This window comes from Rhincodon typus, chromosome 8, assembly GCF_021869965.1.
Source record: "Rhincodon typus isolate 14 chromosome 8, sRhiTyp1.1, whole genome shotgun sequence".
Taxonomy (NCBI): Eukaryota; Metazoa; Chordata; class Chondrichthyes; order Orectolobiformes; family Rhincodontidae; genus Rhincodon; species Rhincodon typus.
This window is the reverse complement of record NC_063339.1, coordinates 56,569,552-56,595,230: the sequence shown is the minus strand read 5'-3', so window position 1 is coordinate 56,595,230 and position 25,679 is coordinate 56,569,552. Positions and strand designations below refer to the sequence as shown.

General features: G+C 38.5%; 2 protein-coding genes across 3 annotated transcripts in view; one reads left to right on the top strand and one right to left on the bottom strand.

The window, feature by feature from the left end:
* ap4s1 (adaptor related protein complex 4 subunit sigma 1) overlaps positions 1–18,040 on the bottom strand; it is a 22,087-nt gene extending 4,047 nt beyond the window's left edge. The window contains exons 1-5 of one of the 2 annotated variants that reach the window (XM_020536865.2): positions 17,994–18,040; positions 8,723–8,915; positions 6,753–6,839; positions 4,525–4,593; positions 703–714 (exon numbers count right to left, since the gene is read on the bottom strand). In XM_020536865.2, the coding sequence (XP_020392454.1) occupies positions 703–714; positions 4,525–4,593; positions 6,753–6,839; positions 8,723–8,866 (312 nt within the window). In that variant the 5' untranslated portion in view covers positions 8,867–8,915; positions 17,994–18,040. Of the gene's footprint in view, positions 1–702; positions 715–4,524; positions 4,594–6,752; positions 6,840–8,722; positions 8,916–17,765; positions 17,913–17,993 lie in introns of those variants that run through there. The other variant, XM_048599882.1, reaches the window with a different exon arrangement.
* The window catches only part of LOC125483777 (striatin-3-like), a 26,672-nt gene continuing 18,450 nt past the window's right edge, over positions 17,458–25,679 (top strand). Inside the window, exon 1 of the mRNA XM_048600430.1 lies at positions 17,458–17,839. Coding sequence (XP_048456387.1) covers positions 17,606–17,839 — 234 coding nt within the window. The 5' untranslated portion in view covers positions 17,458–17,605. The remainder of the gene's footprint in view (positions 17,840–25,679) is intronic.

Genomic DNA, 25,679 nt, shown 5'->3' with positions numbered 1-25,679 from the left:
TGTTGTTAAGAAGGCAAATGCTATGTTAGCATTCACTTCAAGAGACCTGGAATACAAGAGCACAGATGTACTTCTGAGGCTGTGTACGGTTTTGGTCAGAATGCATTTAGAATACAGTGAGCAGTTTTAGGCTCTGAGGAAGAATGGGTTGGCCTTGGAGGGGATTCAGAGGAAGTTTACGAGAATGATCGCAGGAATAAAAAGCTTGTCATACGAGAAGCAGCTGAGCACTCTGGGTCTGTACTTGATGGAGTTTAGATGAAACTTACAGAATACCTAGAGGCCTGGATAGAATGGACATGGACAGGATATTTTACTAGTAGGAGCGACTAGAACCAAGGGCACCACCTCAGAGTAAACCGAGACAAAGAGGAATTTCTTCAGCCAGAGAGTGGTGAATCTGTGGAACTCATTGCCACAGAAGGCTGTGGAGGCCAAGTCACTAAGTGTACTTAAGAAAGAGATAGATATGTTCTTGATGACTAAGGGGATCAAGGGTTAAAGGGAGAATGCAGGAGAATATGATTGTGAAGCATATCAACCATGATCGAATGGTGAAGTAGATGCAATGGGATATATGGTCTAATTCAGCTCCTATATCTTATGGTTTTATCTCTGCTGCAACCATCCTATGACTATATTTATGATTATTTGTAATTCCCAGATACAGTCAACTACAAATTATTTTTCACAAAAGGATACATCCAACTCACACTGAAAAAGAAAATACACAGGTATGGTTAGATAACAAAATCAAAGTTTTATTCTGTATTTCAGTAAGGTTATTGTTATTAGAATTAAGAATGTTGTCTAGCGTTTGGCCCTATATTATGTATCATCACAAAACAAAGTGATTACCTTACAAAATTTCTAATTCTGCACAACAGCTACTGCTACTTATATTGTGCCTTGATTGTAATAAAGGACCAAGACATGTCATATTAAGTCTATGAAAAGTATATCGGGAAAGATCAAGTGAGGTAGCGGAAAAAAATAACTGAAGAGCTGAGGGAGTTCTTAATATCAGAGGGAGAAGAGGAAGACAATTCAGAAAGGGAATTCCAAAGAAAAGGTACCCTGGCATTCACAGCAAAATGAAGGAACTGGCTGCACAGCAATTTGAAGAAAAGTGTTTGGGAAAATAACATTTGATGGGGTGGTAGGGTGCAATGACACCATGGAGTGACTGAAGGGTGAGGACAAGGATTTTAAACTTGAGATATTAGTGGCAGTCAAAGTGAGAATGGAGGTCATGGAAGAAGAATGAAGCAGGGTGTAACAGTATATGTATAACAACATAGAACAAGTAGTTATAAAGTACATATGTAGCATTCTGTGGTTTCTAAACATTCCTGTGACAATAACTAAAATACTCTGAATTAACTCAAATGATAATCATGCTGCATGAACTGACAGAAGGGTAAGAACTTAGGTTTCACCACACACCAGGCATGAACTGACTGAATGAGAGCTTTTATTTTGTTTTACTGAATGGGTTTTTATCCAAAGGGGATGCTAACACCTTTTCTTTCGGGACAACAAAGCATTCTATACATATATTCTAATCATACATTATGTACATATTGATGTCAAAATGGTGTTTATTTTAGAACCAAAATCAGACTTAACCTCTCTCAAATGTTTTACTTCTAATTATGCACAGATGAAGCCATGATAGGTGAGGACTTTAACTATATTTTAATCAACTTATTTATTACAATTAAAATTGTCATTAAAAACTCAAATTTCTTAACAAAATACTTTGAATTTTGACACAGAACATGAAACTTGTATAAGAATGGAAAATTATGTTTGTCTATTGGTCTGACACCAGAAGCTTTAAACGGAATATTTCATGACCAATACCTCTTCCTTTATAAGAGAAGGGCAGGAATAGCTGCCCTTCCTAAACCTATGCAGACTATTGGTTTCAATGGCTTCGCCGTGAGCTGATTCCAAACTAACGCCATGCTGTATGTGAAGTCGTTATATTCGATGTTTGCATTCATCTCTGCTATTCTGACCTTCTTTCCTTATTTTCTCCTTATTCTTTGCGCAATAGGAAACTTTTTTCATGGTTTAGGGACAATTTTAAGTATCTTGAATATCTTATTAAAATCCCTTTACAGACTTTTCTTCTGTAAACAAACACATCTGCTACAGTTCCTCCTGCTATCACATGCACTTGATACCAGATAGCAAAAGGCCAGTTTTGTGCTACATCTTTCCTAGTTTTTTGAAAGCATTAGCATAACATGACAATTAAAAGTATGCAGCTTAGGGTATCTGGCTCAGTATCACGCCAGAGATCTGGGTTCTATGCATGCAAAAATGCTATCTGCTACATTTATCACTGCTGCATGGTGACTTCAATGTTCCACTGATGTTCCAAAACCCTTTACTGCACTGCACAGCACATTGAACAGAGATTGAAATGCATGGTCAAAGTGATAGTTTCATCACCTTGCACTCGTTGACATTCAATTTAATGTACCACTTCTTTCATGACTTTCAAATTTAGCCAAATCCCTCTGTGGATCATCCTGCTCTTAGATCTTTGCAACGCTTGGCTGTCACCTGGATAACAGCAAGGCAATGGGTTACATATTTGACCTAGTTTAATGTTGTAGTCTGATCTGTGCCATTTCCAAAATCAATTATGACGCAATGAGATGTGCCATTATACCATCATAGAACAACCCATTTATCTCAGTCCCAGTAGTAATTTTTGGAAAACTGCAGTAGTCAGTTCCCACTACTATAATGCAGTTTCAAACATTATCATACTCGTTTCCTTTGAGGTAGTTATCTGTCAATCTACTTCAAAGGTTGTTCCTATTCTGTGCTTTTTGACTTTATGGACTAACTTATTACTGTTATCAAAAATATTATTGCATTTTAGATTAACAATTTTCATAGAATTCTTACTATTTTTCTGCACTGTTTCCTCCTCAAAGAATTATAACAGATTCTAATGATCTCCTCTATGTTCCTGCTTATCCATGAATGTCATTTTATGCAGGTCTTCCACCTCTGAGGCTTTGTTATTGGACTGCTGAATGGACTCTAACTTCAAATAATGCTGATTTTGCTAATGTTGATCTTGCCTAGCGCATGCCCTGTGTGATGTAACCTGTATGCCTCTGTCTAAGTTTTTTTTTCCAGCCTATGATCTCAATGTCCTAGTTTACTATGACCTGGTAAAAGACTCTTTTCACTGTACTTAGGTACAAGTGACAATAAATAAATCAGTCAACGTTCCTAAAATGTCATTTCTCAGGAAACAAACCTTAATTTCAAATAAAGATTCACCACCTTTTTCCATCAATACAGATACAAAAATACTGGATGGAATCTTCTACTCTTGTTGGCTCTTGGAGCCAAGATAGGCTTACTGTAATTGGGCACAATGGTAGTGTACCTGAACCCTACTATCTTTGCATCTCCGTCAGAATATAATTCTGGGTGGGAAGGCCCCTGGTCAATCCCAGAGTACTCCTATCTCCACAACCCCAAGCTTACAACACCACCCATCCACATCATGTACCTGTGGCCTCGGTCAATGCACATACTGGGACTCAGTGCCTATCCTTTCAGCAACCACAATGGCTTCCATGGTGATGCTGCTGATGTGAAGATCTGTAGGCTTTTGATCAGCTGGTAGCTCTTGGTAGGTGAGATTTGTATCTCAGGGTCTTGATTCCAAGGGAAGGCCCACCAATGGCCTCGCCTCTACCTAACTGGCTTGTGGTTCAGCGGGCCTTCATGAAAGAAGTCTCTTCTCAATTCTCTAACCAACATGTTAGATGCCTGATACCTCAATAAGATTCCAGGCACTAGCTGGGATATCTGTCCTTTTTCAGCTGTGATTTCTATTCCCTGCAATCCTAACCTCCTTTCCACTGTCAAACTAGGAACTGGTCAGTCTTCACCTGATCCTTGTACTCCTGTGTGTCCAATACTGGTGCCAAGATCTATATGTGAGGAACAGCCTTTTCTTTTGTCCTGACTAATTCAATTATCAAAGGTTTACTCTCATGTTTATTGAATTTCTTATTCAGTGATTTAAGCTGACATTCAATGTCACTTCTGTCAAAATATTGTCCAAGCAAATTTTTTCAAACCGCTTCACAAATGGCCTCATTCTCTTGATAGTCTGCTTTCTTAAAACTAAGTTAGAATATAATACATGTTGCCAACAAGATCTCAATATTTCCAATTATAAAATATATTTTATTCATTATCTGTTTTGCGAGGCAATGGGTTAGATATTTGAGATAACAAGGTGTAGAGCTGGATGAACACAGCAGGCCAAGCAGCATCAGAGGTGCAGGAAAGCTGATGTTTTGGGCCTCAACCCTTCTTCAGAAATCATAGATATTTGACCGAGTTAGTGCTGTAGTCTGATCTATGCCATTTCCAAATTCATTTATGACCCACTGAGATGTGCCATTACACCATCATGGAACAACATTAGCCATGTAAATCACAGGTAAATTAATATTTATTAATATTAATACTCACCACTCGACTGAAATATTTGTCCAAAACCTCGACAAAATTATGTATAAGTTCATACACAGCCAGTTCATTCTGAAAATCAAAAATAGGTTAGTTATTTATCTGCACTGCTTCCATTCCAACATCATAACAAGCAGAGTTGCTAAAGGGGAACCAGTAGACGTTGTGTATTTGGATTTCTAGAAGGAATTCAAGGGTGTCACATTAAATGTGATTGTATAAGATAACAATTCACAGTATTGGGTTAAAGGTTATTAAAGGTTATTGTAATTAATTAATTAATCTTTTATTGAAGGTTATTGTATAAGATAACAATTCACAGTAATGTATTACCAATGATTGGGGACTGAGTATATACAGAAGACAGACAGAGTTGGGAGTAATGTGTCTTTTTCAGGTTGAAAAGATGTAATAAACAAAGTATCATAAGGATTAGCCCCAGGGCCTCAAATATCTACAATCTATAATGACTTGGAGTGTGATGTTTCCAAATTTGCTGACAATACATAACAGGAGGAGGGCATTTTCTGATGAGGATATAAGAAATCTGCATGGGAATACTGATAGGTTGGGTGAACAGACAAAAATGTAACAGATGAAGTTTAATGTAGGGGTGTGTGAGGTCACGCACATTAGTAGGAAGAATCAAAAGGTCAGCATGCATATGCAGCAGGTAATTAAGAATGCAAATGGCAATTTGGCCTTTATTATGAAAGGGTTGCAGTTTAAAGCTAAGGAAATCTTGTCACAACTCCACAGGGTGTTGGTGAGGCCACACCTGGAGTACTATATATTGTTTTGGTCCTTGTATTTAGGAAAGGATGTACTAGGATTGGAGGCAGTTCAAAAGAGGCTGATTCCTGGGATGACTGACCGAGAACAACAAAACAAGATATGCTTTTATTCGTTACAGTTTAGAAGAACAAGATGTGATCTTATCGAAACATACAAGATTCTAAAGGGTAAGCAAAACACTGCGATGTCATAAATCTGAAACAAACACAGGAAATGCTGGAGAAACTAAGCAGGACTGGCAGCATCAATGATGAGAGAAGCAGAGTTTACCTTTCAAGTTTGGGATTTTTTAAAGTTCAGGGAGGCAGACAATGTAGAGGCCTAGTGCAAAAGACAAAGTGGTTGTTAATGGTGAAGAGAAAAGGAGATGTAAAATGCTTGTAAATTAAAGGAGTGAGAGGAAGTGAACAGTCCTTTTCCTCTAAGAGCAAAGTAAATAAGACACAAACAAGAAAATTGTGTGTGTGTGTGTGCGTGTGTGTGCACGTGCGATTAATGTATGTGTAGGCGTGACAGACATAATGTGGTCAGTTCCTGAAGATATGCAATTCAATATTGAGATTTTGAGACTGTAAAGTGCATAAGCAGAAAATAGTGTGTAGTTCCTCAAGCTTGCATTGTTCTTGAAGTTAACATTGGAATGCAAGTTGCAATCCGTCTTAACATTACTCCGAACATATGTTGCCAAACCCAGATATCAGAGACAGGAGCTCTTATGTTGCTGGTGATTCTCCAGAGTTTGTTTCCACCCAATGAATACGTGGTCAGTGCTCAGTTGCTTGGTAATGATGAGGTACTTCAATGCTCCAGTTCTGCACTAAAGCGGTGCTGTTCACAATAGCAGCAACTTAAATATCTAAAATCCATGAGCATCAAAATGAACTCTAAAATATGAATGATGTTTATATCTATCTGTGATATCAGCAGGTCTGCAAGACTTCAAAACTAGAACAAAAAGGCAGTTGTCATTCCACTGAAGTGTACTCTAATATAGGTACAGTAGTCAGATGCTGTTATTTGTACAGAATCATATTTTGCGCCATATACATAATTTACACATCAGCGAGATACAAGATAAATACAAGATTACATGTGATGCTGTATTCACCAGTACAGATCTGTGTAAATTCAGCCCATTAACTGTTTCACTGTGGGTGAGCTGTACCTATATGACCATATTATAGTTTAATTATAGGCATTAATTCATTCCATTTTTTTTTTACTTAAATTGTCAAAGGTCAGTGGTAAAATGAATAACACTGTAAATGTGAGGATTAATGCTAGCTCTTTTACAAGATACTATTTTCCAAATGTTGTCCAAGGTGAAGAGCTGACGTGTATATTGACAATGTGTACTAAATGAAAGATATAGACCATACCCTTGCCAAAGGAGTTCAGCATTCATTGGTTTAGTGAGAATGGTAAACACTGCTTACCTCTGCATCATCAATCCCGATCACAACAAAGAGTGCAGCATACTGTCGGTACACAAGTTTAAAATCCTTGTACTCAACAAATGAACACTGGGGATGAGACAAGAAGCATTGTCAGTTTCATAATTTCAATTTGTCACTCTTTTGTAAATTGGATTCTATTACATTTCCAAACTTAAAAAATTATTAAAATTATTTTGTTCCATCTTTAGATACTTCTGTGTCACATTGCATTTCCCAAGCCAGGCCTCAGAAATACTAACATGTTGATTGAGCCCAACAGTCTTCTTCTCTTCCTCTGGGAAACACCATGTGGTTCTTAATCTGTTGAAGAGAATCTGATGATGCAGTTTCTTTTCCTTATCCTAATTTCTCCTGCCAAGAAGCCTCCTACATCAATTGGTCCTTTCAGACAAATGACACAATTCATCTGCATTTTCTCTTCATAAAGAACTTCATGAAACCTCAGGTATCTTATCTGACGTTGAAACTTGCTACTGTGTTAAATCCCCTTGTGCAATGTAACCTTACTGTAGCTAAAAGGATCAATAACAGTAATATCAATATGATACAACATTTATACATGAGACATTGCAGTAGGAGGAGGCCTGGAGCCTCAAGCCTGGTTGGCAATTAAATATGTGGTCAAGCACCACAGGCCCAGAATTGGTCACTCTAAGCTGACTGACAGCCAGAGAAATCAGGTCTGATAGAAAATTTACAGAAGATTAAACAGCAGCCTGCAGCTATCAGCTACAGAGAACATTTGGAACCAAGATCAAACAGGTTACAAAGGTTTAAGGGAAACCAGGTACAACCAGCCTGAGGGTTGTGTTTTGAAGTGTCGATCAGATGAATAGGCATCTTGATTGCCTGAGTATGTTCATTTTCCACCTCCTGGCATGGCAACAGTAAAGTGCGTTGGCACGACCCTATTGGAAGATTTGAACCCAGCTCATGACACCACTGGCCAAAGGCCACAGGAACATTCTGGAAGGTCAGTATGAAGGGGATTAAGTACACACACCTAGATACCACACCCTCAATGAAGACCCAGTGAAGACTCAGTGAAGATGCAGCAAAGACTTGCAGGGAAGAGTTTCTCTTTGGAGGGCTGGTGCAGACTCGATGAGCTGAATGACCTCTTTCCACACTGTGGGGATACGATGATTTTAAGTGCCTCCTAATATCTCTCCTGAATGGTCAAGCCTTAATTCTCAGACTATGCTCCTTAGTTCTAAAATCCCCAACAAGTGAAAACAGTTTATCTTTATTTACCCTGTCTTTTCCTGTTAATATCTTGAAGACTTCGATCAGATCACTCTTTTACTCCTAGAGAAAACATGCCAATTTGTATAACCTCTTCTCATAACTTACCCATGAAGTCTAGATATCATCTAGACCTGTGTTGTAAAGCTATGTTACACTCCCTCCAAGGCCAATACATCATTTCTAAGGTGTGGTACCCACATCTGCTCATAGTACTCCAAATGGGGTCTAACCAATGTGTGCACAGCTGCAGCATAACTTCTACATTCTTATAGTCCAGTCCTCTAGATATAAAGGCCTGCATTGCATTAACCTTCTAGTTGCACCTGTTCACAACATTGCACTTGAAAGTCCAAATCTGTTTGGACATCCACTGTATTTAACTTCATACCATTTAGAAAGTAGCCTGGTCTATAACGGATAAACTTGCCACAGTTTTGCCCGTTCACCTATCAATTTCAGTTTGCAATCTTGTGTTATCACCTACACTGTCGACAATGCCACCAAACTTAGTGTCATCAGCAAATTTAAATATATGACTTTCTTTGGTATTATCTAAGTTTACAGATTCTGTGTGTCCTCCTCACAACTTACTCTCCTGCCTTGTACTGTAGGCAAAGTAAACAAATACATTTTTAACAAAGATTCATTCATGATTCCAAGACTGATTTGCTAGCTTTTAAAAAGAGTGTTGGGACTTATACCTGGTTCTTTGTCCGTGGGAGGCAATTCTTAATAATATCAGCTTCCAACAACGTTCTTTTGTGAATTTCCAAAGGTTCATAATACCTGGACAGCCTTATTTGCCCTTGCTTGTTCACCAAGAGGAAGAACTTAATCATTTTCATAACTTCTGAACCAAGATAAATACCCTTTCATGCTTCTTTCATTTTATTTCTGGAAAGAAAACAAGTATTATAGCTCATTAAGTTTATCATCAGAATTAGAAACAAACCTCAACATTAGAAACAAAGGGCAGGGTTTTACAGTTTCCAGTGGGGTTAGGGACATGGATTAAGAAATGCATGTACGACTCAATCCTGCACCAGCCGTTTCAACACAATAGCCAGGGTAAGTGTCAGCTGATGGGAATGAAGGCCAATTAGCTTTGAGAAGGGGGGATGCTCTGTGCCTGATTCAGCATCTATGGCAGGATGTCCAGACATGCAGAGTACTTCTTAAATGGTAAGAATTTGAAAAATACAAATTTACAAGGGGACCTACATGTCCTCCTCAATAAGTAACTGAAGGTTAACATGTAGGTGTAACAAGCTTTTTGAAAGGCTAATGTGAGCCTGTATTGTGAGAAGATTCAAATACAGCAGTGAAGACATGTTTCAATTCTTTAGGAGTTTGATTAGACCAGTCCTGTAGTACCCACATGCAGTTTCAGTCTCCTTATCTCAGGAAAGACATTATCACCATAGAGGAGTGCAATGACGGATTACCAGACTGGTTTCTGGGACTGTCCTATGATGAGAGATTAGGCAAATTGGGCTTGTATTCTACAGATTTTGAAAAATGAGGGGCGATCTCACTGAAACCTAAAAAGTCATTAAAGGAATAGAGAGAGTAAATGCAGGTAACATTTCCCCGTCTAGAACATAAGAATTAGGAGCAGGAGTAGGCCATCCGGCCTGTTGAGCCTGCCCCGCCATTTAATAAGGTCATGGCTGATCTTTTTGAGACTCAGCTCCACTTACCCGCCGGGTCAACATAACCCTTAATTCCTTTACTGTTCAAAAACTTATCTAGCCTTGCCTAGAACCAGTAGGCAGAATTTTAAAATAAGGGATGCCATTTCAATCTAAGATGAGAAATTATTTTACTCACAAGGTTATGAACCTTCAGAATTATCTACTACAGAGGTAATAAAAGCTCAATCTTTGAGCATGTTTAAGGAAAAGATTGATAACTGAGTATCAATAGTATATAGGATATGGGGATAGGGACAGTAAAAGCATCAAATTTGTTGATCAGCCATGATCATATTGAATAGCAGTGCAGGCTTGACAGGATGAATGGTCTATTCCCGCTCCTATCTATTTTCTTGGAGGCAGAAATTGAACAGCTGGAAAAGCTCAGAAAATTTGGTTAGATGGAAATGAGTGCATGATCTCCTAATAGGATCTTTGCGAAATAGAAATCCTACCTGACAAACGGCAATTAATATTTTTCTATTATGTTTTACCATAATCTCTGGTACAAAACAAATTTTTTCTGATTACTTTTCTATGATAACCTCTCCAGCATAACAAATCAACATTATAGAGAAGGTTAACTGCATACACGTACTGTATTGTGTCAGTATCTCAAACAATTTTAACAGTTACTTTATACAATCAAAATGTTAAAATAATGAGCATCAGCTAAATAACAATCTCAAATGAGATAGAAGTTCAAAAGTGACAATAACACAGTTATTGCCAAACCAGCCTACACATTTCCTTAATAAAACAAGTGACTACTATGTGAAAGCAGGACTTCAATCATCTTGATATCAAACATATCAAGAACTAAAGAGATGAGGAACTGTTTGAACTAGACTGAAATGCTATGTCAGTGTGACCTCAATGTATTTTGGTTAAGTTTGATTCTTCCAGGAACAAAGTGTAACATTTTGAAGGCATGAAGCAAATATAACATTATTAGAAGATGGAAAAGAACTAAAATCACTCAAATGGAAAATATTTTGAATTATAACATTTATTTTTAAAGCAATGATTGGTATGTACAAGGAAAATTAGGCTGAAAATAGATGTTATTCATTAAATAGAACGTATCCTGAAGATAATTCTGGCTGTTTACAATATAGGATAACTATTTTTGGACTCTTCTATCCTCTGGTTAACTGCATACTGAAAACCAGCAACTGAAAGAGTCACATTAAAGACACTAACAGCTGCCTCGTGCAGGCTTGAATGTAGCTCATGGTTACAGTGACTTCCACTCCAGTATTTCTGTAGCTAAATTCCAACTAACTTATGCAGAGACTATAATTATCTTATCATCACTGGTTGACATGATGGGAAACCCCATTCATAGCTCAAAGTAAAAATCTCCATTGTTGACCAATCACTCAGGACTGATGGCAATTCAGTATGATTGAAGAATTGTACTTAGGAACTGTCAATAGTGTAATCAATAAAAATAAATACAGCTGTCCACTCCCCGCCGACCCAGCTGGAAGTTGTGCCATGTTCTATTGAACTGTACTTGCAAGTGCAAGCTCTGTTCACTGGTCTATGCTGAATTCAATCACGTCAGTCAAAGCAGCACTGGAGACTTGTAGTTGACCTTTGAGTCCATGGATTGGGAATAACATCCAAGGTTTTATCTTTTCATTATTTACTGACTACTGCTGGAAAACATCACATTAAGCACCAGAGCATTCCATGTAGGTCTATAAAACCAAAAAACTGCATTTAATTAACACCTAACAGACATTGAGGTTTTCTGAAATGTTTCACAAAATAAAATATTTTTGAAATGTAGTTATGGCTGGTTTTCAAATAAACAAGGCAACTGGTGTACAGCAAGAGACTACAAATTAACAAGTTTTTGGTGATGTTGATTGAGGGATATAAATTTGCCAAACACTCATTCTTCCTCTTTAATCATCGGATCATGGCCCAGTTTAACGTCTCATTCAAAAGACTGTGATTTGAACAAAGAAGCATCCACTCAGTACTGCTCTGACATATGTACTCAAGCTTGAAACTATATCTTTCTGACTAAAATTTGAGAATGTTACCATTGGGCCATTATGACTGCTTACTAGCAACTAATATTCAGACTCAAATGTAAACAATAACCACTTGAGTGAACTTCTGATAGTCACTGGTACAGGATTAGAGTTCCATTAGTGCAGAGACTATCTCCAGGACTTCAAGGGAACAAAATATGAAAAATATGCCTTTACAAAATGTCTTTAAAGCGAAGCAGGTTCAAGGGACCGAGTGGCTGGTTCCTGCTCCTAATTTGTATGTTGGTATATTCGTAGAGACAGAGTCAGAGTTATACAGTATGGAAACTTGTTCATGCCGACCAAATATCCTAAACTGATCTAGTTCCATTTGCCAGCATTTGGCCTATAACCTTCGAAAGCCTTCCTGTTCATGTACCCATCCAGATGCCTTTTAAATGATATAATTGTACCTCCCTCCACCAATTCATCTGGCAGCTTGTTCTATACACACATCACCCTCTGCGTGAAAATGTTGCCCCTCAGGTTCCTTTTAAACTTATGTTGACAGAGGCAAAGGAAAAGTAACACAAAGCAACAGGATTAGGATGAGAGATCAAGAGCTTATTCATGGAGGTGATCAAAAGTTAATGAATGCCTGCAAATACATGGTCAGGGCATAGTTAGTATACAGGCAACAGAGTTTTGGTAATCTTAGCTTGTGGAGCATGGACAATGGGAAGTTGGACCGAAGAATAATTGAATAATTAAAACTGGAAGGGTCAGTTCCATGGATCAGTGTTTTCAGTGGTACATGGGTTGAGATAAGGGAAGAGCAGATAATGCTACAGAGTTGAATGTTGCAAATTTTCATGATGTATATGGTATCTTGACTGACTGGACACAGAAGTTTCAAACTATGCTTAACCTGGCCTGAAACTGCAGCGGAGGAGAGGAATGGAGTTGGTGGTGAGGTAACAAAATTTGAAGTGGGGCTTCATTCACCCAAATATTCAGATGGAGAAATTGTGACCACTCTGAGACTATATACTAGCCAGCAATCTGTTAAATTAAGGCAAATTAGGGCTGGTTGAGAGTAGTGGTGAGCAGGAGGTCTGGGTATCATTAAATCATGTGTGAAAACTAATCTCATGTCTCCAGATAATATTACCAAGGAGCATACAGGGAAAAGAGAATTAAGGAGAGACCCTTGAAGGGCCTCCCAAGGTGTGAGGTGGGAGAGGAAGCAATTGCTAGACAAACCCTGGCCATGATTAGATAAGTATGAGTGAACAAAGCAAGGGCAGTCTCAAATTGGACAATGCACAGCAGACTAACAGCACTAAAGGCTTCAGATAGGTCAGGATGAGGACAATGCAAGTCACAATTATTTATGAAACAAAACAGAGAATACGAGAGAAACTCAGCAGAACTGGCAGCAGAGAAAGTAAGTTAAAATTTTGAATCCAGTTTGACTCTTCTTCAGTCGTACCAGACTCAAAACATTAACTCTGTTTCTCTATCCACAGATGCTGCCAGGCCTACTGAGTTTCTCCAGCAATCTCTGTGTTTGTTTTGGATTCCATCATCCACAGTATTTTGCTTTCATATAATTGTTTATGACTTTGGTCTGGGCTGTATCTGTTGCATGGTATGGTGGAAAAGTCTGAAAAAAAGAGTTGTTGGGAACATTCTGGGAGATAAAGGGAGCTGGGAGATGGAATAGCAGTTAGTGTGGACAGATAGCTCATAGATGACTAATTTGAGGGAGGGATACAGTGGATTGAAAGTAATGGTGCTGTGGTGATGGAGCCATTTAAACTACCTTAATGCCAAGAAGACAAATTACATTGTCAAGAGTTTAATGAATAAGGGTTTGGGAGAATAGAAATAGATTTCAAAGACAAAATGAGTTTGAAAAAGGTATAGAGGGTGAACTAGTTGGATAGAGGAACTCAGACCTATGGCAGTGGGGAGATCCAGGAAGCTGTGTTCTCACCATGTTTTTTTGAAAGAGTACGATCTTTTTTTGAGGCCATGTATGCTTAACAGGCTGACTTGTGTGTATGGATTTTTGGGTTGCCACGTTGTGTCAAGGCTTAAAGAGAAGGCCCGAAACGTCAGCCTTCCTGCTCCTCTGATGCTGCTTGGCCTGCTGTGTTCATCCAGCTCTACACCTTGTTATTTCACTGTCTAATAGGTGTGGCTCAGTGCCTGAGGAGACAGAAACATCTAAGTAGCTGAATGGATATTCTTTATCTCTGACAAATTAGTCTGAAAGCAGTTTGGACTTATAAGAATTAAGGGCAGGGGAGACACAAAATCATAATCCTATGAAATAGGAGCAGGCTTTTAGGCGCATCAAGTCTGCTTGACTACACAACAAGATCATAGCTGGTCTGATTGTGGCTTTAACTCTATTTTCTTGCCAGCTCCTATAAGCTTTGATTCTCTTGTAGATCAGAAATGTGTCTAACTCAGCATTGAATATATTTAATGACCCAGCCTCCAATGCTCTCTGTGGAAAATAATTCATAAAATTAGTTGAGCATAGAAGTTCCTTCCTATTTCTAGCTTAAATGAGATACTTCTTATTTAGAAATTGTATCTCCTGGTTCCATGCTCCCCATGAATAGAAGCATTTCTCAGTCCTCGCAAAATCTTAAGTGCTTCGATAAGATCACCTCTCAATCTTCTAAACTGCCTATCCTGTTCAATTTTTTCTGATAAGAAAATCTCTCCATCCCAGGAATTGGCCTAGTGAACCTTCCCTGAACTGCTTCTAATGTAAATATATGCTTTTAATAAGGAGATCAGGTCTGATCTCACCAAAGCCCTGGACAGATGTAGCAAGACTTCCTTACTTTACTTCCCAACTCTCATACTCCATTCATATTCATACTCCACGGCACGGTGACTCAGTGGTTAGCACTGCAGCCTCACAGCACCAGGGATCTGGGTTTGATTCCAGCCTCGGGTGATGGTCTGTGTGGAGTTTGCACATTCTCCCTGTGTCTGTAGGTTTCCTCTGGGTGCTCTGGTTTCTTCCCACAGTCCAAAAGTCCAAAGATGTGCAGGTTAGGTGGATAGGCTATGCTAAATTGCCCATAATATCTACAGTGGGAAATGCAGCAAAGGGTAGGGGGCAAGTCTGGGTGGCATGCTCTTTGGAGGGTTGGTGTGGACTTGATGGGCTGAATGGCCTGCTTCCACACTGTAGGGATTCTATGATTCCCCGTTGCAATAAAGAGTAACATTCTATTGCCTTCGTAATTAATTGCTTTATCCACATGGTAACCTTTGGTGTTTACAAGGACACAGAAATCCATTATGCACAGCATTTTGTGGTCTCCCTCCATTTCAAACATATTCTCCTTTACCGTTCTTTCTACCAATGAGGACAATCTCACATCTTCCCACATTATACTCTGCTGTAAAATGTTTTCCTACTTACTTGACCGATATAAATCCCATTGCAGATTTTTTTGTCTTATCATCACAATTTATCTTCTATCTATCTTTGTATTATCAACAAGTTTGCCCACAATACAATCCATCCCTTCATCCAAGTCATTAAGATAGATTGTAAATAGTAGATACCACAGTACCGATTCTTCCTGCACTTCGCTATTTACAGTTTACCAACCTGACAACGACAATTTTTTCTTCAATAACATTTTTTTTATGAGCTCGTATCTCTTCTAGTACCTTTTATGCGATAACTCATCAAATGCCCTTTGGAAATCCAAATACACTACATCTACTGTTTTCCTTTATCCATCCTGCTTATTATGCCCTCAAAGAGTTCTAATAAATTCATCAAGCTCAATTTCTCAAACTGGATTACCAAAAGGGTGATGGAATAGACCAAAGACTAGGGTTATCTTTACCTCCTGGATTATCTAAGAGTAGTAGGTGACATTAGCAGCAGGCCTAGTGCAGTCTGATGTGCTTAAACCAAATCTGATGATGAATGGCTAAGCTGATTGGGGCCTATTCTTCCAGTTGAGTTGGGATTCCATCCCTGCTCTTACTAATTAGTATTTGCAACATTTAAACACAAACTGCTACATGTTAGCTCTATAATAAAAGTTAAACAGAATAAAGTAAAAGATCTATTCATATAACTACATTATTAATCAAACTAATGTTTTGCATGAAAGATGTGTCAATCTATGAAGCAAGGATGGGCCTGCATCTTAAGCTTTAGAATGCCATTTCAGTCACAGTGTTTAATTAGCAAAGCCTGATTAAACTTTTTTGTAATTATCTGTAAACATCTTTGTTTTTGACTGTGAATATTACTAACTAATTGCATTCTTATTCCAGAATTTATAATAACTTCTTTTCATCCAGTTTTCTACCCATTCCAATCATTCTAAGTAAATTAGATCTCTACACTCTGGAATTTAAAGAAATGAGAGATGATTTTATTGAAACATGCAAGATTCTGAAGTGGTTTAGCAGGTTAAAAAGAGAAGTTGTTTCTCCTGTCTAGGGAATCTAGGACACCAGGGAACAATTTCAGGTTAAGGATCACTTGGGGTTGACCTGAAGAGAAATTTCTTCACTCAGAGGTTTGTGAATCTTTAGAATTTTCGAGAGGTGTGAACTCTCCAGACAAATACATTTCTGATCTCGCATAATCAAGATTAATGGGAGAGGGTAAGAAAGCATAGCTGATGCAAAAGATTTGTTGTGACATTGTGGCTCAGTCATTAACACCACTGTCTCACAGCATCAGGGACCAGGATTCCATTCCACTCTTGGGTGACTTGTCTGTATGGAGTTTGCACATTCACGAGGTGTATGTTGGCTTGCTCCAGTTTCCTCCCACAGTCCAAAGACATGCAGGTTAGGTAGACTGGCCATGCTAAATTTCCCATAGTGTTCAGGGATGTGCAGACTAGGTGGGTGAACCATGGGAAGTTGCAGGAAATAAAGTGGGATGTCCTTCAGAGGGTTAGTGTGAATGTGATGGGCGGAATAGCCTGCTTCCACACTGTAGGGATTCTATATTTAGTAGATAAGCAGACTTGAAGGTCTGCAGGATAATCCACACCTGTTTTTATTTATGTGCCTTGGATATAGCGTTCCGGCATCTTTTGCAATGATTATTCTTTCTGTAAACTCAGACAATGAGAAATGAATGGATAATTAAGACTGTAGCCCATAATAGTAAAAAGAACTGGACAGTGATCAATAGTAAGACTGTGGCTGGTTCCCCTCTTTAGGACAGGAACCTACACTCGAACCACTGCCCCAGTAAAACCAACAAAAAATGTCAACAGGCTCCTATCGGCCAGAATGGTGCAATGCTGGAAATTTTAGCTTCAAGTTAAAAGATTATTGGAGAAAGTTACAGAAACTCTTTCCTGTTGCATTAGCAGGTTCTGTTAAAAAAAAACTCAATTACCTGAATAAACGGGGTCTTAAATAGTATCTGCAAAAGTGATGCGATCACTGATTTGAATTAAGGAAAAAGAGCAAACGTTTTAAATTAAACTGAGTCCCAGCACGTTTCTTAGGGGAAGTAATATCTGAGCAGAAACTGGTACTTTGATCGTGAAAGGAGAATCTCATTTCATTTGTTTTACATGCTCTTTTCAGCCACTGCAACCCTCTCTGTACAAACTACAGGTAAGGTCCTAGTGAGTAGCCTGCGGACACTGAGCAGGTGTGTGGGCCAGTGAGGCGCGCCTGCGCACTAGCGCTGCTGCTGTATTTGGCCAAAGGGCCGCGGCTGCTCCTCCCCCACCCACAGCGCAGCGCCGCCGCCATATTCTGCAGACAGAAGGGCAATGGCGGCTCGCTTGCGTCGCTGAAACGCAGCCGGTTACTTTCCTTCGCGGACCCTTCCCACTAATATAACAATACCACCGTAGTAATAACAATAATAAACATGGACGAACATCCGATAGGGATGTCCTCACACAACAATTCCGGAGGTCCTTTGCTGGGCCCGGGAAGCAACGGCAGCAACAACAACGGTGTCCGGCAGCAGCAGGGTCAGCTAGAGGAACTGCAGCAGCGGCCCCAGTACACTATCCCCGGTATCTTACACTATATCCAGCATGAGTGGGCCCGCTTCGAGATGGAGCGAGCGCACTGGGAGGTGGAGAGGGCCGAGCTTCAGGTAGAGTGACAGGCATGCTCGCACAGCGGGTCTGGGGATCCAGGGGAGGGCTGAGCTACAGCTGGGGACGTCGAACTCGGAATGAGCGATACGGTTGTGTGCTCAGTGGTCGCCCGGGGCTCGGAGGAGGATTGATAGAGCGGATGGTATTTACCCAAGTGTGGGGCTATCCTCGCCGCCGCCATTTTTGTTTCCAATATGGCGCCGGACAGCTGAGTGTAAATAACTGGGAGCATGTTTGTATGTGGGTGCTCATGGACCCTAGGTTCGTCTGATGGTCCCGGTTTTCAACTTAATTTGCTTCTCCCGATTTGTTACCGATTGATGCTGTTGTCGGACAGTGCGCGCCTCTTGCATCTCTGATCAAACGGGGAGTCTGAGAGCCGGGTGTCTGGTTTTGCAGAATGGATTGTTTGAGCGTTGCTTGGGTAGCATTGCATAAGCCCTTGATGCAGAAGATGACTGTTCCCGTAATTTGCCTGAAACTGTCAATCTGGATAAATATGTTTGTCTTGAAGCGATTCAGTTGTGATCCGGCAAATTGGCACTGACCACATCGGTGGGCATAGACTGACATCCAGTTGACTGACGCGATATCGTTTTAATAACAGCTTAGCTTAGTACATTCACTTGCAGTTTCATTGCGATGCTGTCATTTCAACAAATGCATGTTCTCACATCATGGTAACTCTGTTTATCGTTGTAACGATGGAAAGCATAAGGCAAAATGCAGGATCTCAATTCTTCGTTCACTTTGGTAGTGTCATTATACCATATATCCATTTCTGAAGTTAATTCTAACAGCAGCATTGTTATATGTTGCATGACTTGTTAAAATACCCTTTATGTGGCTTCAAAATATCACTTTAAGACAGACAACTGTTTGTATAAGTTGTGCAACGCGAGGTAGTCTAGGCATTGTAATGTTGAGGACGTGCTGCATTTTTAGAGGTTCCATCTCTTGGATGAAATTGTAAACAGGCCATGTATGTCTTTTGATTTCAAGAATAATTTTGGTACTATTTACAATTTAGGAGTTCTCAAATCATTTACTCTTCAAACAGCACTAAATGGATTAACTAGTCATGTTTGAGTTTATATAGAAGTTGGATGCAGTTTGTTCGCATTAAAGTAACTACACTTCAGATCTAAACTTCAAAATTTGCAGTGTTTTGAAATAACTTGATAATGTAATTTTTTTTGAAGAAATGCTACTTGTCGTTACTTTCTAACTGTTGTCGTTGCCTACCTGACAATATTGTAATAAGTAAATTTTTTTGTTACTTTTGAATACATGCAGCCTTTTTTAAAATACAAGGCAGTGACTTAGTTCGCTCTCACTATTGTTTAAAATTGGTTTACCTGGATTCTTTATATTGTGAGTTTTTCTAATTAAATATTATCACTAATCTCACAAACAGTAATTTAATTTTGCTAGACCTTTGAGTAAATATGTGATATTGACTGCTAGATTTTCTTGAATTAAGTTTTATGATGTAGTTTATGTTTTGTTTGTAGTTTTGGGAACAAAATATTTATCCTGTATCAATTGAAAGCATATAATATATACTGTACGTGGAATCACAGAAACTAGGAGCAGGCTATTTGGGCCTTCAAGGTTTCAGTATGATCATGGCTGACCATATATCTGCTTTCTTCCCATACCTATTGATACTTTCAAAATCTAAAAAGGAATCACTTTCTTAAATATATTCAGTAATTTGGCATACATGCCTTCAGTGGTGGAGAATTCCACAGATTAACTACCCTTTGAAGAATCATAGAATCCATACAGTGTGGAAGCAGGCCATTCAGCCCATCGAGTCGACACCGGCTTTCCAAAGGGCATCCCATCCAAACCTACCCCATAGCTCTCCCTGTAACCCTGCATTTCCACCTAGCCTCACACCCCTGGACACTGTGGGCAATTTAGCATGGCCAGTCCACCTAACCTGCTCATCTTTAGACTGTGGGAGGATACCAGAGCACCTGGAAGAAACCCACACAGACACTGGGAGGATGTGCAGATAAATAGTTTAACCCATATCTTAATGCTGTTCCTTGGTTCTGGACTCCCAATTAGGAAAAACATCTTCCCACTATCTAGTGTGTCCAGCTGTGTTAGAATTTTATACATTTCAGTCAGATCCCCTTTCATCCTTCTATCGGATCTAACAGAGGACAGCCAGGGAATTCTTGGAGGCTTGACATTCATCTGAGGACTCCATCAACAAATATGTTGAATTAGACTCAATATATTGACCATTACAACGCACAGCCAGAACCGGCACCTACCGGAACCAGCAAAAACCAAACCATATAAATTCAAACCGGCACAAGACAACAGCACTTCACCGGAGGCTCAACAGCACTGAGGATGTCACATAGTAAGGGGACAAAACATCTGCTATCAAATCAACGAACAAACCAGCATCTACAACCAGCACCTGAGCTATAAATCTTCACGCAACCCCAGTTTGCCATCCTAATTGCTAGTGCACCCACCCATCTACTTTCATTGATTGGCTTACAAAGACATCCAGATCCCTTTGTTTATCCACACTTTCCAACACAGCAAACTTTTTATTATCCAGCATGTACGGGGCCAGGAGTGTGCCAGTAGATCAAAGATTTCAGACAATCTACAACTGTACGTTACCGCAGTAAATCTTGACTGAATCAAGCCTCTAGACATCAAAGTCTCTAAAAATATCTATGTAAAAACATCAGCACACTACATACGATTGCTTACTGTGTTTTGACATTGATTTTAATGTATTACAGGGAGGTATTGCACATCACTGTTATGCTTCATTTACAGCATAAGTACTTGGCCATTGCAGTAGATTGCGGTTTTGAGGTATATAATTTTTGCCAGTTTATCAAGAGTATCAATCGCTAAGGTGCTGGTTAAAACAAAGTTTACTATATAATTACCATTTGAACACCATTATTCCTTTCTGTTTTTCACGCCACAGTGTATAATTTCACAATTAGCCATGTTGTACTGCATCTGCCATGTTTTTGCCTGCTCAGAAATATGATTTTATTGCTGAGGGTTGTTCACATAATGTCCATTATTCAAGTGGGAACAGCAATAGACATTTAATTGTTCCATCATCATCTGCCATTCAGTGAGATCATGGCTGATGTTAACTCTAGCCACCTACCTTGGTACCATATCTTTTTTACAGCCTTCAGCAAAAATCCATTGATTTCAGATTTGAAATTAATAATTGAACTAGTATATATTACTTTGTATCAGACTATATGCTTGGACCTTGTATTGAAAGAATTTTTTGAGTGTGTGGAGGCTTCACCCACCATTTAGCAGGCATTGCTGCATCAGGAGTCAGAGACATGTCAACATTTTTTTAGGCTTAACAGCCTACCCCTGATATTAGATAACCTTTGGGTGGAGATGACCATGATTAAACTGAAAAAGTCCTGATTTGCGCCACTCTGAAACATTACCTTATCTAGGCATCATTGCGACTGAAATAAACGGATTGTACAGATTTCACCTCTGAAATCTTATTGTACTCTTATTTCAATGTTTTATTTCGGTAACGGGAGTTTTTGATTGGTACAAAGGGTATTTATTCATGACTTATGCATGCCCTGTTTTGTTTTTGTATCAAATTACAAAATAGAAAATACTAAGCAACTTTAGAAATATTGGCATTTTTAAAAATTGTTATTTCAGAGAGACCACAGTATTATTGATATCAATTGTGACTTAAACCTGGAGATCATTCGCATGTGAGTTTCTGGCAGAGCTGTTTTTATTGTGAACGCCAGCAACAGGTGGAGCACTGAGCATGCATGCGCAGGAATACAGTGTTGCAGGGTGACAGCAGTAACCAGTGACATAATTAGATGGATTGTCCAGATTCCTTCTGAATTTACATGCTTTTAAGGGGTTTTGGCTAATCAAGGCTTTCTCCTCCTCCCTGGATAAATTGGCATGAGAAGCAGCCAAGGCAGCAGAAGGGATTGGTCATTGCTTCTATCATAAATTAATGTGGAAATAAAGGTGGGACAGTCTGTGCATGTTCTAGTGTTAACGGCATTGCACAGGGACCATGGTGACATCAGCAGTACGTGCACAGACGAATTCTGAAGCCTGATGTGGAGAGCTGATGTCACCAGCGCCATTGGCACATGCACTGTTGGCCATTTTGGCATAGAATAATTACTCTGTTCTAAGGAATACAACCTTTTTGTCCATTTTGGAAAGAAGGCAGCAAACAGATTTTTAAAAAAAGTTGTATCTTTTCTGTCCTTTGAGTATGGAATGCACATGCCTGAGGATTGTCTACATCTGAATTTTATTTACGGAAAAATAAAGGCCATTACCGATATTTTGCTGTTTGTCGTTAGTTCAGTTATTCAATTTATTATTTATCTTTGTTTCCTTTTTTTTAAAAAAGAATTTTGTTTCAAAATGATTTGTAGGTATTGCCAAGCCAAAATAGATTGCTTCAAAATCTGTTGTTACACACATTCCTTAAATATGTTAACTATTTTCAAAATTACACCACATTAATTAACATTTGGCAACTTCTACAGCACAGTTATTGAAATATATATGACTTGAAGCTAGATGGAGAATAATTAGCTTTTGACCAGTTGTAAAATAAATGGTCAGGAGAATGTTGTTTTGCCTTTGAAGGTAGGGTGAAGAGAAAGTGTTGTGGAGATCGATGAGCTGCAGCCTCCCACATGCTTATACCTGTCATCCGTACATATGCTATTTTCAGTTTTTGTTCAGTGTTAAGAAATTTATGTGCATCTGTTTGCTGTGCAAATTTGTGGTGAGGGTGACAGATGAAAAAAGGCACTGTCAGAAATAAAGGGAATGCCTTCAAAATGACTAATGGCAGAGATGAGTAACAGTGAGCTAATGATGACTGGTGTTTGTTTGAAGTATTCTAATTTAGAAATAGTAAAGAAGAAAGAGTGTCTTATGGTGTTGATTGCGTTTCTTGTGTTTGTTTTAAAATTATTAAATGCAAGTGTAATTTCAATGTATTATTCTCTTTAAATTGCTGCAAGTTAACTGTCTCAGATTTCTTAAAAGCCTTCTCACCGGCTCCCCCTTTTGATTTTCTTTTTCTTTTTCTTTTTGTCTTCCCTTTTATCCTCTCCAGAAATTTCATGGTGCCTCAGAATGTCAAGTTGGGAGGCTATAATTGTCTTCACTTATGAACAATTGCAGATGCTGGAAATCTAAAACAGAATCAGAAATTGCTGGAGAGCCTCCATTCTCACTACCTCAAAAACATGTTCTGAAGAAGGTTCACTGGACCTGAAATGTTAACTCTGCCCTCTCTCCATAGATGCTGCCAGCCCTGCTAAGGTTGTCCAGCAGTTTCTGTTTTTGTTTCATTTATGTTTGATCCTGAATCATCATCTAAACATTCATTGTACTTGTACCTGAGTTAGGCAGCTCTTCTACCTAGAGCTGAAGTGGACAACCTCATTGCTATCTGATATAACTGTTGAGAATCAACAAACTTCCTACCAGTAGTGGCTAGTACTTTTTGAGTAACAAAGATCCATGGGACTCAAATCCAGTACCATCTGGCATGAAGGCAACTGTTCTGCTTGAATTGAATAACTGATTTGTTTTTTTAAACAATAGAATTGATGTTTAATCTGAGAAATTATTCAGTTCAAGATTTGAATTTTGGAAGTTTTGTGGAGCATTTGGTACACATTTCACTTGTAATTCAAATGCTTCAAATCAGTTTTTTCACTCACTACCCATTTTGCTTTGTTTTGTGCATTCCTTGAGTCTGCTTCTATCCAATAATTGGAATTAAGTTATGCAGAGAGGTATTAGTCATGAGTCGATAGCATCTTCTGCCATATTTTAAGCTTGATAATTAAAGACTGTGATCATTCTTTAGGTATTGGTTTTGATGATGATTTGCAGTTGAAATTTCTATATCAAGAGTAAATATTTAAAATTTAATATTTGTAATTTAAGACTAACTTGCTGACTTGATTTCTAACCAGAAGTAATGTTACCATATCTAGTTCATGCCATTCATCAATTTTATACTTATGTTTAGGCTTAAGTAACCAAAATCACGTTTTATTGTGTGCTGACCTGCTATGGCAAAGTTGGTATGTATCTTGAAAAATGTACAGAGATTAAACTATTTCTGAGCAGTGTTGGAATACTTGATATGCATTTTATGGTGCGTTGCAGGACTTGCTCTGTTAGATTGTACTTGTTTGTGTGCACGTATAATTCAATTAAACTGCATTTTTAACATTCAACTGCATTTTTAACATTCTTGGAATCATAGAAAGGTTACAGTACAGAAGAATGCTATTTAGCTTGCGTCTATACCAATTTCCTGTAAGAGCAACTGTGTTATTCCTATTCATTCAATAGTTCCCTGTTGCCCAATAATTTTTGTTCTGTACACGTGCTTATCTAACTCCCTTTTAAGGCCCATGATAGAAACTTATTATGCTGCTGACAGTTATATGCATTCGTCATATGAGTTTTTATCATTCCTGAATTCTTTGCTTCATTACACTGAATTATGGGCTTTAATTTAGGTTAGCTATTTGGCTGTAAAACAATGGTAGAAGGAACAGATTAAAAGTTTTACAGTTTATGCGTGTGAAGTATTGGTCCTTTTTGGAAGGTGAAAGTACTGATTTTAAAAGTAATTCCTAGCAGGTAAACCATTGGTGCACTTTTTATGTTATTGTAATTAATTCCAAGATGTCATTTTTTTCAACAAAAAGAATGCTATTCATTTGCAGAAGTCACTGACCCTCATAGATTAAGAGTCAAGTTATCAATGGAGAATTTCTGTCATTAACAGTAGGTTTGCCAAAAATTGTAGAATTTTAATTGTGATGGACCAAAATGTGCTATCAAAATAATTGCAAAGCCAATGAGGCTTTCTGTTAATGATGTATAAATGGAGCAGGTGCAAAAGCAAATTTTCAGTTAAATGCTCATGTGCATAAACTTTGTAAGATGCAGTGTTCTGCTGTTAGCCTTATGAAAACATCATTCACTTTTTGGCTCATTATTGACATGAATATCATGAAATTGCTGTACAAGTGTAGTAGATGTTGTCAACTTTCAGCACTTAGGCCTGGTAATTTATAAAGGTAACTTCTAACAACATAATTATTAATTATTGCTCATGAATAATTCTAGCACTGGAAAGTAACTCTTAAAAATGTAAAACCTCTGTCAGGATTTGTATTTTGAGGAGAGATTCTACATTTTTAAAGCTTGAAATTTACACATTTTATTCCTTCTCACGTTATTATTCTCAGTCCTTTTTTTTAATCTTTGAGCCTTCCTTTATTATCTCTCTCTTTCTTTTTCTTTTTCTTTTTCTGTATCTGATTTGGCATTGAATGTACTTCCTTTAAGCCACCCTCCTCAGATCTTGCTGTGTTACTTTCCCAGTCCTTAAAGTCTTGTCAGTTAAGAAGATGTACTGTCACTCCTTAAGTAAGGAGTAGGGGTAAACCTATAGCCTATGAACCTCCTCCTGCCATTCATTATGATCACTGTTATTCATGGATTTCAACTCAACTTTCTTTTCTGATCCCCATATCCCTTAACATCTAGAGACAAGAAAATCTGTCTGCATCACTCTTAAATGTATTGAACTTGCAGCATCTGCAGTCCTCTTGGATAGAGAGCTCCTCATTTTTTCCTCATCTCATTCCTAAATGATGAGTCATTTATCATGAGATTATACCGCTATGTTTTAGATTTTCTGATAAGCATCTGCCCTATTAAACCCCTTTAGAATCTCAGTAAGATTGCCTCATTTAGCCACTGTATTTG